The sequence below is a fragment of the Pollicipes pollicipes genome, unplaced genomic scaffold, assembly GCF_011947565.3.
Source record: "Pollicipes pollicipes isolate AB1234 unplaced genomic scaffold, Ppol_2.1 Scaffold_2555;HRSCAF=2994_pilon_pilon_pilon, whole genome shotgun sequence".
Classification (NCBI taxonomy): domain Eukaryota; kingdom Metazoa; phylum Arthropoda; class Thecostraca; order Pollicipedomorpha; family Pollicipedidae; genus Pollicipes; species Pollicipes pollicipes.
Genome location: NW_023596136.1, coordinates 25760249 through 25778129, shown reverse-complemented (window position 1 = coordinate 25778129; position 17881 = coordinate 25760249). Strand labels below are relative to the sequence as shown.

General features: G+C 55.4%; 1 protein-coding gene across 1 annotated transcript; it reads right to left on the bottom strand.

The window, feature by feature from the left end:
• Positions 1-12710: 12710 nt before the first annotated feature.
• Positions 12711-17427, bottom strand: LOC119111670 (uncharacterized). The gene is made up of 2 exons (XM_037235480.1): positions 14758-17427; positions 12711-13618 (listed from the first exon to the last, which is right to left on the bottom strand). The coding sequence occupies exons 1-2, from the start codon at positions 15625-15627 to the stop codon at positions 13271-13273; spliced, it is 1218 nt and encodes a 405-aa protein (XP_037091375.1). The 5' UTR covers positions 15628-17427; the 3' UTR covers positions 12711-13270.
• Positions 17428-17881: the final 454 nt, after the last annotated feature.

The following is a 17881-nucleotide window of genomic DNA, read 5'->3' as shown; positions in this document are numbered from 1 at the left end:
GGACCGGAGCGCCGCTGAATCACCTCCGTGACGTCACGGCTGTGCCGCGTCGTCACGTCCTGCGACCGGGGCTCCTGGCTGCAGACGGACGCTGGCGCGGCGCGATGCGACACCGTTGCGGCTGAGACTTCCGCCCGTATCGTCGACGACGGCTTGCGAGAACTTCGGAGCTGTGACGCGCTAACATCGTGCTCGGTTCTGCTTCAGTGGAATCAATTCCGACTCTGACTCACGGCGCTTGGAGTCAACCCAGTCTCCGGCTACGACTCCTTTCGATGCCGACTCCACCGTATGCTGTCTTAGACAGCACAAGCTGAAGTCGACTCCGATTCTGACTTCAACCGTGAATGGGTGAATTCTGTAATCGATCTCGATGGAACACATCCCGATGGCAGTAGCTGGTGAGACCTTTCTGTGGGGTTCATAAAAGCCTGCATAAGACTCGTACCTTGCCAGCAAGGCGTATATCGACGGCTGCGTTACGTGCGGCCTGCTCATAGGTTGGCACAGCGCCGCGCTGTTGGTCTATGCTGTTACATTTCTGTTTGAGTTTACTCAGCGAGATTTGCTTGACTCAACCTTGACTCCAAAACACAGGAACAAATCTGCTGCGAAGAGCACATAACCGTTGAGACCGCAGCAGTCATGCTAGATCGTGAACAATGGGGGCAATAGAAACAGCTAGGGAGCAACAAGAATACGTTAAAAGCGACGGGGACATTTGCCGTGATGTACAACGAGGGCTTTATCCATTTTCATGTATTGGGAATTCTTATTTTGACTATAACCGAAATGCAATGTACCAGGAGGTACTGACTAAACGACGCTCAGGAGAAACGTTGGCTATATTGACAAAACTCCACTGGTGACCAGGAGCACGACCTCAGACGTCGAATTTTGTCATTAAAGTCCATCCTTTCTTGATAGCGTATTTTACCCAATACCTCCTGATGTAATGAATACGATCTCCCAACTCACGAGACTGAGCAAACCCGCAGCTCACTTGCATCAAGTATGGCTGTATTCGCGCCAAGTCCGGTTTCAAAGTGCATGGCCACAGGGCGCGAGACGGCAGGACATGACGCATGTTGACAGTGAAGGGACTATACCTCGTGGCTCCACCAGCGAATGTTTAACGGCTAGGAGTGCATCCAGACCCACCGACGCCCACACGACACGTCACCAGCCAGCCTGGCGAGGGCTCGCCTTCGGTTTGACCCCGTCGACCCGAATCGAGAACTTCTTACAATGAACATGTCCACGTGACATGTTCCCAGCCGGAGCCGTGTCTATGGACATGGCTCCGGTTGTGTTTGACGGAAGTGGTCCAGTGATTTCATCGCCAAACTGTATAACCCCAAAATGCGGTGTTAATACTAATCTGCATCCCAATTCACGCAGCTGAGAGGGAGACCTAGCAGCGCGGGAACGATTCCAAAGTTGGAACGAACTGAAAAAAGAGAAACCAAGAATGACTTGTTGAGCACGCCTTCCTCATTATTTTCTGCCCGGATTTTGGCCACTCTTTTTTCACATTTGGCGAAAAGGATGATCTTTTATTGAGCTATTATCATCGAGACACGTGGCCCGGCGTAATGTCTTTCTATACGGTTTGGAGTATAATGACTCAATTAGGTTATGGGATGAAGGAAAGTGGACATTGGTGGGGCAGAACTCTGTGCATGTCTAGCGGTCTTCCATCGAGGCATAGTCCGCACGGGTACGTGCTCGGCGCCCGGACGGGGCCCCCACCAGCGGGCACACAAGCACAATCGCAAGCAGTCTGCTCCAAATGAACGGAGCGTCGTCAGGACGCAGGATGAAACGAGAATAAGGAAAGAAGTGCAGGTGTTGATGAACAATGCCAATGGATGTATTTTCATCATTTGTACCACTGCCGAATGCATCGTACGATATTGTTTTGATGAGCATATTTAGCTTTCTGTTTGGGATGAGGGAGAAAATCATGTATTTTCAGCCTGCCGTAATATTGTTGCTCCTAATCCTTTTGTCCCTAGCCACCTCTTTCAAGATTACGAGAGAAAATACTGATGCCGGAAATTTCATAAATTTTTGAGTGCCCGCATTTGCTTAATAATGACGATAAACTTGAGCTCCCGGCCATGGGATGCCCGGCCCATGACATATCACATCTCGAGGGATCTCCGGCAGGCACCGCTCACAGTTAAGGGATTCCCGGCCCATGACATATCACATCTCGAGGGATCTCCGGCAGGCACCGCTCACAGTTGTGGGATGCCCGGCCCATGACATATCACATCTCAAGGGATCTCCGGCAGGCACCTGCTCACAGTTATGGGATGCCCGGCCCATGACATATCACATCTCGAGGGATCTCCGGCAGGCACTGCTCACAGTTGTGGGATGCCCGGCCCATGACATATCACATCTCAAGGGATCTCCGGCAGGCACCGCTCACAGTTATGGGATGCCCGGCCCATGACATATCACATCTCGAGGGATCTCCGGCAGGCACTGCTCACATTTATGGGATTCCCGGCCCATGACACTGCATCTAGAAGGAACTCCCTGCGGGCACCGCGCGTTATTGCTGCAGTGACCGGTGTTGTTCTAACTTTTCATACTGGGGTTCGCTACCAGTGAGCTATGGTTATTTTGGTCTGAACAGTATCACGAAAGGATTAGTAAACTATTGCATCGTCATCCGTCACTTTTTCCACTTGCTTGCAGCTTCAAGCCATAATGTCCATCCAGCTCTGACCACGGGTCCACTCAACAGCTGTCTGCTAATGATCAGCAAATTACAAGTGACTTTATGTAAGACACATGTTTTCTTTGCATTGTCACCGATAGCATCGTTGCATGGACTCACGATGTCGTGGCATGACAGTTCATAGACCAGGTGAACGTTTTATAATAAGACTAAAATAACATGCTCTGATGGGCTAACGCCGGGGTAGAGGCGTTGTTAGGCATTTTTCCCTCCCCCTTAGACTAACCTGGGGTCAAAGAAAAAATATTTTATTCCGTTTCCCTTTTCATTTTAGATCGCCAAAAACAGCGGTAATAACGCCGGGGTAGAGGCGTTGTTAGGCATTTTTTCCTCCCCCTTAGACTAACCTAGGGTCAAAGAAAAAATATTTTATTCCGTTTCCCTTTTTATTTTAGATCGCCAAAAACAGCGGTAATCCATTATGTAGATAGCCGAAACAATGAACAAAATATTGGTGGGTTGAAACGTGGGTCAAACAATTTGTCGCTGATGCGTACGTAACTAATCGAGTGTGTTGAAGAACGATGTACCGATAAATCCTTCCTCTGGGGGTAACACCGAAAATAAGTTGTTTTTCCGTCATACGGATCGTGTTTTGCAGCCTCATGGCCAACAAACTAAAATCTGAACAGCTTAATCACGTATTGAACTGGCTGTTAAAAGGCTATTTAGCCAACCTTTTAGCTGAAACCTTACGATTAGACCGTCAAAGTTGGGGGGCGGGGGGGGCATTCAAAACAAGAGCTGCTCTCCAGCGCCACTCCGTTTCCGCATCCACCAAAAGCAGACATCATGGGCGCCTTCGTCAGAAAGCTATCTTCGATAATCTGGAGCGCCCAAAATTGTAAGAACGTAACCACAAGCGAGTTAACTGAACGTCCGTTTAAAACTAATTTTCTCAATGCATCGTTCAGGGTTCAAAAAACACACCCGTAAAACGCGAGCAGGACAGACTCTACCACAACCCTCGTGTTTCCACACGTCCATGGAAGCACCTGCAAACCAGAACGCGCACTACATCGATCTTCGTTACCAAGACGGAGGACCCTGGTGCACGGCCGGTACCTGCGTGGGTAAGACTAGCGGTCGGCCGAACCGTCTCCGGAGGTCACGTGCCTGACCGCTCCGCCGACCCGCGAGGTCAGCGGCGCACGTGCCGACATTTACATGTCAGCCCGTTACGGGAACCGTTCGGCCCGGACCGGGGGCGCTGGCTGGACTGACAGGTCCTGGGCCCGGTCCGGGTGGGTGCGGTGCTCGGGCGAGGAGGACAGCGCCAGCAGAGGTCAGAGCCGGGTCCGTCCGACCTCGGCGCCCTGAAAAGCCGACAGGGCGCTAGGGAGGCAACTCCTGTGATCGTGTCTTGACCCCTTCATCAGACACAGCATTCACTGCAGTGAAGTCCAATGTCACGGCAGAGTTGACACCCACTCTCTCCGCTTGTCAGACGCACCCGACGGGCCGGTGCCGGGTGGTGACCCCGCTCCGCCAACCGGAGGTCAGGGGTCAGGGCCAGCGACGTCACAGGGGAGAGGCGGCCGTGACACCGGCAGTGGGGGCGGCCAGCGGCAGGTAAGCTGTTTCGGCATGCGGCGCGCAGCCGGGCCCGCTGGTGCGCACGCCCGGCCTGCTCCGGTGAGAAAAAAAAGATTACCCGGCTTGTTTGTCCTTACATTGCAAGCGGCTGGATGCTGCAGCACATTATGCATGCATTTTAACACCGAACTTCCCCGACATGTGGTTTGGCCCGACTCCGGAGCCGGCGAGTCAAAGCGCAGCTAGCGTCCGACCGCCGACCTCCGGAAAAGCCCCCGCAGAAGCCGGCGAAGATCACCGTGTGGCACTAACAGAGCCATCTGTTGAGCATGTTGCACACTTGGGTGTGCAGCCGCTGCAGCTTGGATCGCCTTCGGGCACGGTTGTTTCCGGTCCAACGTTATAGGGCGGTCGCATCAACGTGCGCTGTCTGGGGAACAAGCAGCAAACAGCAGATGTGTATCTCGTTACTCTGTCCGACCGTGCACCATCTAAAGACTCACGCATCTCAGCGGAGCTGAGTTGCCAAGTGTGTAAGGGATATGGAAAGGAAACATGTTGCGCACTACCTTGATATATTTCGTTTCATTTCCCGTTAACGGCACCGTTCGTTCGTCACCCGTCCGGCACCGAGGTACGTTCGTCCGTTGTGTCGGTCTTGATTAAAGCGTGGCTGAGTACTTGACGGCCAACTTGAACCACTGGGTTCGCCCTACCCATAGTCACGCGAGTAAGACCTCATCTTTCGCGCGGCGCAACGTCTGTTTTGATCGCGCACCTCTGGCAATGGTTCCTCTAAAATTGCGACCAGGCAGTTCCGCCCCCGTTTTCTGCCTTGAATTTGCAACTTATCAACAGCACTTGCCATTTTTAGACCAATTCAGAGACCACCTTAACAGGATAGGTGACGCCGTGATGATGCCGACTGTCACGGCGTCACCGTCACGCCGTGATGACGTTCGCCGTCACGGCATCACACAGTATCTCCCCTAATATTTATTTGCCGTCGGACACACGCACCGAGCGAAGCAGGCTCGCTAACCAAAACTGAACGTCAAATGGTGAGCACAACAGCTAAGGCGGTCCTGGCGCGTGGTATGCGGACCGTCTGAGCGGAAACGAGGAGAGTTCATTTTACAGGACACCTCTACGCATGCCTCGAGACGGCGCACGCCTGAAAACACGTGTGTATGTGACGAGGCTGCCGACGAGGGCGCTTTCTTACGCTTTCACTCAGTCGTGTGTGCACTTCACTGTCCTTCCCGGGCCGTGGCACGGTTGTATTTTCACAGGCCAGACCCGAGCTCACACTGAAGGGGTGGACCTGGTTTAGGGACGCAGCCAGAGTCTTGGTAGTAGGGAGGGGAGTGGTATGCACACAGATGCGAGAGGCCCCGGATTTTGAAAGACCCCCCAAATACCATTAATAAATCAACGGATATGCCCAGCTTTCAAAGAGGGCACGATTTTCTTCGTTTCGCTATCTTTTTACCTTCTTTATCTAGAAAAGCTACCGGAAAATGCCCGTCTGTGTGTGTCTGGAAGTCAACAATGTAGTCAATATCCACTAAAATGGCTTGGAATGACTCCCCACCCCCCTCCCCACCGTTGGGTGCCGAGGGTCCTGGCTGACACAGAGCTCTTCCATTGTCTCATAGTGTCAGAAGGCAACGACCAACGCAAGCGGCCCCCGGCATTCGAGGTCTCGTCCCTGTCCCTGCCCACAAATGCTCCCCGGCCGACTCGGGACCCCTTGCCGATACAGGGCACACTGTTGGGCACTGTGGGCCTGCTGACCGTCACAGGGGCCCCTCACTGTTGCAGGGGGCCTGACGAATGTAATTCTCGGGCCACGGCATTGTTCCTGCTCGAGAAAGGGGGCCGGAGCCGACTGTTCGGTGCTGGTGGTCTCTGAACGAAATAGAAGCCCGCATTATTGACCCAGGGGATTCTAAACCAGTGCACGGCGCCTTCTGACTGGCATTTCAGGGCCCGGTTTGCAGCGAGGGGCCCCTGATGCGATCTCTGGCCGGCCCTTCGGTCCTCAAATATGGCCCTTAAGCGGCGGTCCCGAGGGACCCTTCGTGACCTGGGGGGGGGGGGGATGCGTCCTCTGCGCCCCCCCCCCCCCTGCCTGCGCCACCGGCCTGGTCTGGTCAGAGCCTGGATAATCTATTATCGAGAGAACTAAGCCCACACTCTCCATCCTGACTGCCGCGTTCTTGCCTAAAACGTGATTCGACCGTGAAGCTGGGACACGAAGGCCACCAATAACATTATTCTCAATTTGGCAATGACCCGTCGTGCCCGCGTCCTTCAGTCGTTGCAATCGAATCTCGCTGTCGCACCAGCGCAATTGAGCCAATACCCGAGGCGTCTGAGCCCCCAGCTGGGGTCAAGGCCGGGTCAGGCGGGACACTTGACACCGCGAGCCGCCGCAGCCGGCGTCGTCATGGCAACACGCCACGCAGCCGAATGAGTGGGTCGGAGGAGACGCAATGGGTTGCGACCAGTCGAAGGACTTCGAAAAACGCGTGCTGGTTGCATCGATCGAACGACAGGAGCCTGGTGCCGGGACTTACCGCTGAATCCAACAGCTGCGATGATACCGGTTTTGAATGAACCGTCCCCCAACGGGCTCCGGCGATGCCGGCTTCGAATGAACCACCCACAAACGGGCTCCGAAGACACCGGCTTGGAACGAGCCACCCACCGACGGGCTCCGGTGATGCCAGCCTCAAATGGACCACCCACGGTCGGGCTTCTGGTAATGCCGGCTTCGAATGAACCAGCCTCGGACGGGCTCCGGTGACTCCGCCTTAGAATGAACCAGCCCCCGACGGGCTCCGGTGACACCGCCTTCGAATGAACCAGCCCCGGACGGGCTCCGGTGATGCCGGCTACAAATGAACCACCGGCCGACGAGCTCCGGTGACGCCGCCTTCGAACGATCTACGCGCCGCGTTGCACATGCCGTTGCGCAACCGACGCCATCGGCCGCCGCACCCGACGCGGGCGGCAGCGCGCTCCGGCCTTCGGCTGCGGCTCGGCTCATATTTCCATAAGTGAATGCCGACGCACCTACGGCAGCCGCCGCCGGGCGGAGCGCAACCGCGCGACACCGCGAGCTGAAAGCCGACCAGAGACGGCGGCGGGCGGCGAGCAATGGCGCGCGCCGACCGCCGGCCGGCGCCACGAATGGATCGCCGCGACTGGATTTCGCCGCCGAAGCTGTCGCCGGCTGGGGAAACGTGTGGCTGCGGCCGCGGGCCAGCCAGCAGTGTGGGAACGCGCGTGTCCGCACCCGTAAACTGCATTGCCCACGCGAGTAGCATAATTGCCGCTGGAAAGTGGAAATTGCTCGCAGGCGAGCTGACGGTCTGGGCTCTCGCTTTCGTCGGCTGGCCGGTGCGGCGGGTACCGGCGAGGGAGGAGCGGAGCGCGCCGGTACTCGCCGCGCTCCGCGATGCAGTGGCAGCAGCCCAGTTGGTCCTGCGGATGTAGTGCCAGGTCAGGTGCGCGGCTCAGAGGCGGCGCGGGACGCTGACTGCGGCGAATGTGTGGCGCGCTCCTTCCACGCGAGGCGAGACGTCGTAAGGAATGGTGATGTTTAGGGAGTGTTTCACATTTGTCTGTTTTTTTTTACTGAAATAACCATATTAAAGATCATTCGGTGCAGTTCACAGTACTGCCATTGTTAGATCTAAACCCCTTTTGTTGCTGTGCTACACGCCCGCGACAATGTGCGGACCATTTTGGGGAGACCATGTCAAGGTCACCAAGGCATCGATGACGCCATAATAACGTCATTAAAATCCTGTCATTCCGTAAGCCATGCGGTGATCAAGGTCAAGAAAATACAAATGTCGAGTTGTTCATGTCTAGCGATAGTGAGCACGATTTTCAGACGTAACGACCATCAATTGGATCTCAATCAATGTTGTGCAAGGTAGGATTACGCTACCAACCAATGACGTATGAAGGAACATATCTACCTGACACATAAAAATTGTGGCGTCTAAAACATTCTTTTCCAATTAAAAATATAGCAATAGATATGAGTGAGCTTGGTTTATAATATCTGATACCCGCTTCAACAATTTAAATGTTGAACGGTCCGTTTGGGGACGTAACAGGTGCAGGCAAGGCTGGATCTGCTCAAAAGATGGCGCCGGGTGTCACTTTGGCAAAAGGTTCCAAGCAAATCCGATCTAGATGGTGAAGATCGTTGCCCATGAGGATGGTCATGCAGGGATATGCATAAGTAAGTGATACTTGGGAGAGGAAATCCAAGGCTAAGCAGGAACTTTACGAAAGTATAGGTGAAATAGGTATGTAGACGTCGTGCCTTAACAGAGGATTAAGAGTTGATAAGAACAGGACTTGAAGTAACCGGATAAAACCAATTTTTCTTTGCTTTTAAAACCAATTTTGCATTTGTGTTCAAAATTCACCACTGTTTACTTTAAAACGCATTTGAATCAAAAATTAAAGTATCCCTTTATTGACCAGGGTTGTGGTGATATATGGTTATCGTCTAATACATTATTGATGACTATCCTGTTCAAATTCCTGCATATATCTGCGGGAGGACGACCACACCTGTAACACGCCGCTACCCAAACGACCATGCATATTCGCAGGCGCGCGGGCCGCTCCTGCCCACCAACAGCCTGTCGCCCCGCGGCTGTATCGCGGCTCCAGGCCGTCCACACCTCAGGCGCAGCAGAACACCTGCGCTTAGGGCGGAAATCGCGCCTCCCAACAGGCAATCAAACCGTTTTGTGCCGTTCGCACCGACGCCGCATTCCAATTTTGTTCGTCTGTAGATCTAAGGGAGCTCCAGCCGATCGGGATCTCCAGGGGCGCGGTAACCGACCCACCGTCTGCCTCATGCCTGTCGGCCGCGACGGCTCCCTCAGAGCCGGCGTGCCTCTCAAGGTCGTCGCGCCACTGCACGCCCAGAGCCGACACCACCGTGCCGTGAAAGGGCGCAGAGTGCCGGGCGGACAAGCCTGCTCATCACGCAACCCTGGTGCGCGGCGGCAGCGGACGCCCCCGCCTGCCGTGGGTGCGACGCCGCCTCCGCGATCGCCAAACCCGCCCGGCAGCCGACCACGAGCCGGCGCCGGCGCTGGCACCCAAGTTCCGCCCCGCCATATTCGGCGGACCGTGTGGAAACGCCGGCGCGAGGGCGCCGCTGACCGCTGCTGGCCGGCCCGCGCGCGGAACCCAGCGCCGGCGAGCTAGGCGGATTAACGTGGGCAACGGCCGTGTCGGAGCCGCCGCAGACGTCCGTGGCACCGGCCACTTTCGTGCTGGCGCCCCCCCCCCCCCCCCTCGCCGTCGCCCGTGCCTGGGGCAAGCCCGCCCGGGACAGGTGACCGGCCGCCCAAGGACGCGCCGCTACGCGAGTATTGGCCGCGAAAGCGTCGCGGCTGTGGCTAGCGCTGGAGGCCGGCGCAGGCGACGCTCAACCAGCTCAGAAGCTCTTCAAAGGTGGGCTGCTCGCCCGAGGCCTGATGGAGACAGGCCGCGGGAGACGGGTGCTGCGCGTGCTGTGAGATCGTGACCGACTCTAGACGTGTCTCCGACGGCCGCGTGAGTCAGTTTGCTCCCGTTTTCCGGCAAAGAAGCGCTTGGCTGATCTTCTCGGAAGAACCTTGAGAAATATGGACAAAGTCGGGACGAATCATTGAAGAAATTCATGGAAAAGCCGCAAATACAACCCTTGCCTTCAATGTGTACATGTGGAGTCATACCTGCATTAAACCTGGGCCTCCGGAGGAGGTCTCAGACCCGTGTGACGTACACTACCGGAGCTTTGACATTTTTAATTTCGCAAAAGTCACTACAGGCACCATTGTGCCCCCATCTTACCAGCATTTTTGCGTGCGAACACTGACACGGCATGCCATTTCCACGCCCCATCATACATTGTACAATGCGTCCCAATCGTGTGACGGCTATGTGCAGAGAGAATCACATCCAAGACGTGCTCACGGCAATCTTTGCTAGCTAGGTATGGCGGCGTGTCAGCTGTTGCTGTGCTCGGAATCATGGCTTAACGAGGCTGATCTCGTTTTATGCACGACAAGCCGGTCATCAGGTCAATGCGTTTCTTTGGGAGCCATCGTTCTTATCGTGTATAAAACCTTAATCGTCAGCGATCTAGATGTTTAATTAGCGTTGGCACGTGCCACCTGCCAAAGGCAATCACCGAGAACGGTCACATAGTGAGCCATTGCTTGTCGCAGTGAGGTGCAGTGCCGCATGGTGAGTCATTGCTTGTCGCAGTGAGATGCAGTGCCGCATGGTGACCCATTGCTTGTCGCAGTGAGGTGCAGCGCCGCATAACGAGCTATTTCTCGTCGCATTGGGGTGCAGTGCCGTCCGGTGAGCCATTACTCGCCACAGTGAGGTGCAGTTTCGTATGGTGAGCCATTGCTCTTCGCAGTGGAGTGCAGTGCCGCATGGTGAGCCATTGCTCGTCGCAGTGAGGCGCAGTGCCGCATGGTGAGCCATTGCTCATCGCAGTGAGGTGCAGTGCCGCATAAGGAGCTATTCATCGTTGCATTCAGGTGCAGTGACGCCCGGTGAGCCACTACTCGCCACAGTGAGGTGCAGTATCGCATGGTGGGCCATCACTCGTCGCAGTGCCGTTGAGTGCCGTATGGTAAGCAATTGCTCGTCGCAGTGAGGTGCATTGTCGCATGGTGAGCCACCACTCGTCGCAGTGCGGTGCAGTGCCGTATGGTGAGCCATTGCTCGTGGCAGTGAGGTGCAGTCCGCATGGTGAGCCACCGCCCGTCGCAGTGAGGTGCAGTACCGCACGGTGAGCCACTGCTCGTCGCACTGGGGTGCAGTGCCGTCCGGTGAGCCATTGCTCGTGGCAGTGAGGTGCAGTCCGCATGGTGAGCCACTGCCCGTCGCAGTGAGGTGCAGTGCCGTTCAGTGAGTCATCGCTCGTCACAGTGCGGTGCAGTCCGCATGGTGAGCCACTGCCCGTCGCAGTGAGGTGCAGTGCCGTCCGGTGAGTCATCGCTCGTCGCAGTGCGGTGCAGCGCTATCTTGCTCCGAGGCGCGACACGGCACCACACGTCACGGCACCAGCTGTCGAGCGGTCCGCTGATAGCACCATATCGTGACGGTCCGGTCAATTGCCCCCTATATGATGAGCTGTGCGGTTCTCCGAGGTAAACAAGACCGGTCGCGCGGTACACAAGGACTGATCATCACTGGCCGCATTGTGAGGCGTCGAGCAGGCGCTAGCTACGTAGCCAGTGTGCATGACGCGATGTAAGCACCAGTGCGCAGGCTGCACCGTGTCTGAGTGAGCTGCCCATCCCAAGCGAAGTCTTTATCTTCGCCGCCCGCAGTCCACTCCGATCGATTTCCGCGCAGCCGGACAGCCGGCGTCTGCTACGAACCGGTGGTCTGCTGGCGCATGCGCAGTTGTGGGGCACCGATCGATGGGCCGGCGGCGCGTCTGATGCCTTGGAGACCAGCGGAATGAAGACAGGACGGCGGCGCGTTAAGAGGATCATAAGCCGTGTTCGAAGAGAGAAAGCCTTATGAAAAACGCCAACCGGCATTGACGTATCACCTCGCTGACCTGGCAGCCCCTGGTTATTGTCTGCACAGCCTGCTACTGAAAACAAGGTAGGCAAAGTCGCTGCGCGCTTCGTTGTTTGCATTCGCCCAACGCGGCTACCTGTTGCTAGTGGACCACCGTTGCTATCTTTGTCATGCTAAATAAATGCCTGCCTGCTGGTACCAAATGCCAGGCCTTTGCGAATAAGACTGACATCTGCTTTAGGGGGGTCGAGTATGCTGTGACTTTCCAGCCACTGGCGCAGGGGTGGGAAAGTCCAGGATGGTATTGGGAAGTTGCATTCCCCTCAAATTGGATACGCCACCCATAAGCGATATGGCGCCGCATACAGACAATAAAAGATATCGAAAACGTGTTTTTCGACGAATCGGCCCGCTGAAGCTCATTTGGCGTGAGCTGGTAATGCCTTACAATGTGAAATACACACTTCAATACGCGGACCCGTTAATTTATGCAACATTCTCCCAAATATTGCCGCGTGACATGCATAAAGGCACGCACCAATATAATATCGAGGTGTAGAGGTGTAGTTTCCTAGTCAGTAGGTTGGGGAGGGGGGGGGGGGGCTTCACCCCCACAAGTTGAGCTCCAGCCCGCCCTAAAACTTTGAGCAGAAAATGGGGCATGTCCACGGAGAAGCGTAACACGGAGCAACGTTTGTCGGCGTTTTTTTTTATTAGAAAAGATGGTGCCATTTTGTTTACTGCTGAGCCCCCTCCCTTCCCCCGCCCAACTCATGTCGTAAAACTACGCCCCTGTCTAGCTATATACATGCGTTCCGACCCGGAGCGGTGCGCAAGATCGCCGATTGTGCTGTATGGCAATTATTAGCGCATCGCACCACCGTCCCCGTGCATAGTTCATCCACATACAACATATGGATAGGATACAGGATACATGATACAGGATGCATGTAACTTGGCGATGCACTATTTTCCATCGGACCTACAGCATACTGTGTATAATGTGCATTTGTGCAAGATGCTGCAGGTGTGAGGCTAGGCGTGGCTCCGAGCTATGTTCTCGCATCACATCTCTCTGCATAAATACTGCCAGCATAAAAGACAGCATTTTCAATCTTGCATGAAGCGCACGCAATCGGCGCAGGGGCATCACGTGGCACTCCATGTCCACGCCAACTGGGACGCGGAGAACCTCACGACGTTCACCGCGAGACCATCACCGTGGAGTTGACACGGAGTTTTCCAGTAGTAGCGGCCCCAGGCTGAATGTTGTCTGAGCGGCGCGCTTCCGCGCCGAAATGCGCCATTCCACTCACAGTCCGTGACTGTCAGCCGTCAGACTGTCGTCAGACTGTCATGTCATGTCAGACTGTCGTCACATCGTCCTAGTCCGCCGCCCAGTCATCGTTGACCTCCACGTCCTCCGTCTCGTCGTCGACGCCGGCGTCCATGCCCTCGTCGTTGTCCGTGTCGTCGTCGACGGCCCATGTTCCTTCGGTGCTGCTGCACCTTCTTGTCGATCCGCTTCTGGCGCAGCTCCTCACGCCGCTCCTGGCGCTTCTCCTGCTTGCGCTCCACCTCCCTGTCGAGCTGCTCGTCCAGCTGGTGCTCTAGGCCCTCCTCCTGGGCGCCGAAGATGCCCGAAGGCGCCTCCTCGGCGCGATAGGTGAGCGCCACGGCCGGCGGCTGCTCGGGCATGAAGCCAGGCTTGGGGCAGAACCAGCCGCAGCAGCGCTGCATGAGGTACCCCTGCTGGACAGGACGGGGAGGGGTGAGCAGGTGGAGGGGGGGAGGGGGGATTATGGGGAAGGGGGGCCATACGCAGGGAGGGGTAGAATATAAATTGCGATTATCGACGGTCGGGGACAGGCCTAAAAGTGGGCTGCTGCAGGAGCGGATAGTGCTGGAACAGCGAGGGCAGGAGATGGTGTCGGATATCTAGAGGGGAACTGAATACCAATGTTTTAGGTCGTAGATACTTTTGTTATATCTCCCGAGAAAGGTATTTCTTTTGGACTTACATATCCCGATGGCTTCCGACGCAAAATTACGTTTTACGGTGAGCGATGTGCGTTTACTTTATTCAAAATTGCTGAATGGCTGTGTGTGTGAGTCCTTGCAGGAGTGCGCTACGAAAACCGCAGAGGACCATTAAGCGTTGCCTAGAATTTCGACACCGGCAATTACCAAACAAATGCCAGATATTCGTTTTACTGCGACGCGTCATTCTAACTGCGCTGTTCTGCCTGCGGTACGGCCATGTCAGAAACGTGGTCAGTATTACATCAGCGGAGCACTCAGCGTGGAGACACAGTTTCTCGGCCACGATTTACTTGATGAGATGTTAAAACTCCCACGAGTGAACAAAATAATCCACATCAATCTGCCAACGGATTCTGACTGCCCGTAGGCGATCTGAAGGAAAACGCATAAGCGATTGGAGGCATGAGTGATGAGCGACCAGTTTCGGCCAGAAAGTTGAAGTCTCCAGACATGTGTGAAAACCAGGCGATGATGCAGTTCGAAAGTTAGAGACAGACTGCTAGGATCGAGTGCCGAATCGAAGAATGCAACTGTGTGATTGATCATAGCTGGGAATGGAGAGCTAGGCAAAGAAAACAAGGAAACAGGACAGAGAACTGTTCACAACCGCAGGTGGAGCTAAGGTTAAACACGCCATAAACTACAAAACAAAGCCGGCTAACGAGCAGTGCCTTCTGTTACTTCTGATAGCCCACATGTGAAGGTCCAGCCCGGACCCTGACGTCTCCACGTGCAGCCGGGAACAAAGCCTCGCCACTAGACACGCGAACCCCGGCCCGCGCCCCTGACCCCCATATCAAGGCGGACGGTCACGTGCAGCCCTGCTCGGGGCGGCGTCTGCTCACCCTCGACGGGCCTTCCGGGAAGCCGGAGAGCATCGCCTCGTTGCTGGCCGAGTCCAGGTACTTGGCGAGCAGCGCGATCAGCAGGTCCGTCCAGCTCATCACCTCGGCGACTACGCCCCACTCCACCATGGTGTCGTAGAACTCGGTGACGTACACGCCGACCGTGCAGTTGATGACGCGCATGCCGGTGCTCTCATAGACAGTCCAGTTGAGCTGCGCGCGGCTGAGGCGGCAGCGGTGGGCGTTGCTATCCGGGTCACAGCAGCTCCACGGCTTGATGTACGGGCAGTCGGTGCAGACGGCCATGCTACGGTTGCGCATGTCGGCGAGGTCGGCGGCGCTGAGCCCGCGCACGAAGCGGACCTGCTCGCTTGTCGAGTAGATCTGCCAGGGCGTGCCGCGCAGGCGCTGCTGCACCTTCTGCGGTAGGAACCCTTCGTCCTCGAGGCCCACCCAGTCGATGAGGTGCCACATCCAGGAGGCGCTGCCGCCGCAGCAGCGCTCCTCCACCTGTAGCTTGTCGATGTGGTAGCGCGCCAGCTCGCTGAATTTGTAGAAGAAGGACGGTTGGTCGATCCGCAGACCAAGCTCGTGGGTCCAGTCGCGCACGCCGCCGTACAGCGCCACGTAGATCTCGTGCTCACAGAGCGACATCACGAGGAAGCCAAACACCATCACCGAGACGTACTCGTTGAAGCGCATGCGCGACTGCCAGCGCGAGGTGTAAAAGCAGGCGACGGCGAACCAGGCGTAGACGCCGACGTGGATGGCCATGTGGAGGAGCGCCACCGTTGCCGGCTTGAAGAAGTGCTCGGACGGTGGGTAGAAGTAGCGGAAGCGGAACATGACCGATACGATGTCCACGCTCATGAGCACGAGCAGCGTGGAGAGGAAGAGGCCGACACAGCAGAGCAGCACGAGCAGCAGACCCAGGATGCGGCGACCGGTCTCGGAGAAAGGGACAGGGGCACCACGGTTTCACCGGCGTCAGGTAGAGCATGCTGACGGAATTGGCGCGCTGCGGCCCCACCGAGGTGACAGTCTAGGTCTTGGTGCGTTCTTCCTCTCCAAGTAATCTACAACAAATTGCAGCAATGCAAGACAAAAAGATGCCGAGCGGAGGACAACACGGCCGGTTGATGGTCCACAATGCCTCACTTTGTAGCGGCGCTTTGATATCAGGGCGCTCGCAATGCTGATTAGATGTTCACTGTATGGTGATTGAGCATTAAGTCACAACCCGGCTTTCAACACCACTCAGACACGTCCAATGTATCCCAAGCATCCAGAACGGTCGTGAGGAAACGCCTGTTGAAATTCACTGACCCTACCATTTGTAACAGAACCCGTCATTTAGCGCGGTTGGGTCCACATACCTGTTGGGAGCCTGGTCAGCGGTCACCGTTTCTTCATAATTGCCACTTAACCACAGCCCGGCGATCATGGCGATTGTGTAAATGAAGGACAAGCCACGTTCGGTTTTCCCCAAGGCTCCTTCGGCTTGTTTACGACAAGAAATCCAGTCCGATTTCTGACCAAGGGCCTCCGTGCTTCAAGGACACAGAGGTACAACCTTCCTTACGTGTCACCAACACTAACATGAAAGTAACATTCACACGCAATCCCTTAAGTTTGCTAGCGCCCAGCAACGGCGACCGCTCCCATCGGGCAGATGTTTACTGGCGTTGGCCTCAATGCCGTCGTCCCGCGCTTGCTATGCGTCGGCATGCGCCACAGAGAAAGGAAAAGTTACTTGCGTCGTGTGAGATGTCATTACACCCGACTGTAAAGCTGTATTCCCGGCACGCACAGCTGGCTTGTCAACACTCCAGGCATAGTAATTGCGTATCGTGTCAGCTTGACTGGCGTAACATGTTCTTTGTTCACGACGGCTGAATCAAAATAATAATCCGGTACTCAGAGTGCCCGACTTCTCGCAAGGTGCCAGTTGTGACCTCGCCTTGTTAATATAGTCCCTTGCTGGCTGAATGCTTCGAGACCTCGTTGTAACTTTTTTCCGCTCCCGGGCGTCACGTAGAGCCACCTGTGTGTAGTTCGTAGGTGCGTCAGAGAAGAAACGTCTTCGCCAGCTACACGACTGGCCGCGGACACGAGGCCGTCCGCGGAATCAAGTCTGCACCATCCCCTCCGAGGGAAGGGAGTCTTCCGCGAAGACATGCGTCTCGCCTTCACCATGTCCCACCGCAGCTTGTCTCACTAGAACGCCGCTCCGCTGGACGGGACCGCTGGATCGCGAGGGTTGAGTGCATCCCCGCTCGACCAAATAATTGGAAAAGTTCATTGACGGTAATCGTCGCCTCCCTAACCCAAGTACGTGCACGACGGACATATTTCGCGACTTGGCGCGGAAACTTCGCATTTGGGCGTCGTGTAACCGCAGAGGCCGACAAGACCTGAAGCACTGCCGATAGCCCTGCTGAGACAATCGGTCAAAATCGTTGGAAGTTGATGAACATGAAATGCATCTAACGGAAGGTCGAACCTCAAGAGGAACCTGGTCGATGTCCTAGCAAGAGTCTGATGGTCAGTGGCAAAAAACAAACAAAACAAACTCGCCGCTGTCGTTCATGCCAAAACAAACGAACCTGTTCATTAGGGAGGTCGGTGGGCCTGGTTTAGTCCATTCCCTTGCTGCCATTGCCAACACCTATCAGGTTGCACAACAGGAAGTGCCTGAACGTTTAGCTGCCAACAATCGACAACCACCCGCCTGGCGCTGACTGTATATATATATATATATATATATATATATATATATATATATATATATATATATATACAAATGTGTCATTATATGGAGCATAATAGTGTGAATAGCAGAGTGAAGCAAAGAAATACCACCGCGTGACTGCGTGAGGTGCGAAACCGCTGATTTACACACCCATTTATCTGTTCACTGTTGGAACAGCTGCGATCGGTGGAGCTAGGATACGCACGATTCTTCAAGGGGGCGAACGGCTTCCCCCGAACATTCAGCTACACATCCGGGTCAGTTCCAATGCTTATTCAGATCTGTTCATCTATCCTAGCTTAGTAACGCCCCAAGCTTGAGTGGCACCACGCTTAGGATCCTGCATGGGTGTCCGATCACCCTGTCACGTTT

Excerpts from the sequence above, each read along its gene's own strand:
- LOC119111670 (XM_037235480.1), bottom strand. The coding sequence starts at position 15,627 with ATGAGCGTGGACATCGTATCGGTCATGTTCCGCTTCCGCTACTTCTAC. Across the intron at positions 13,619-14,757 it reads TCCCGGAAGGCCCGTCGAGG|GGGTACCTCATGCAGCGCTG; the intron begins GTGAGCAGACGC and ends CCTGTCCAGCAG.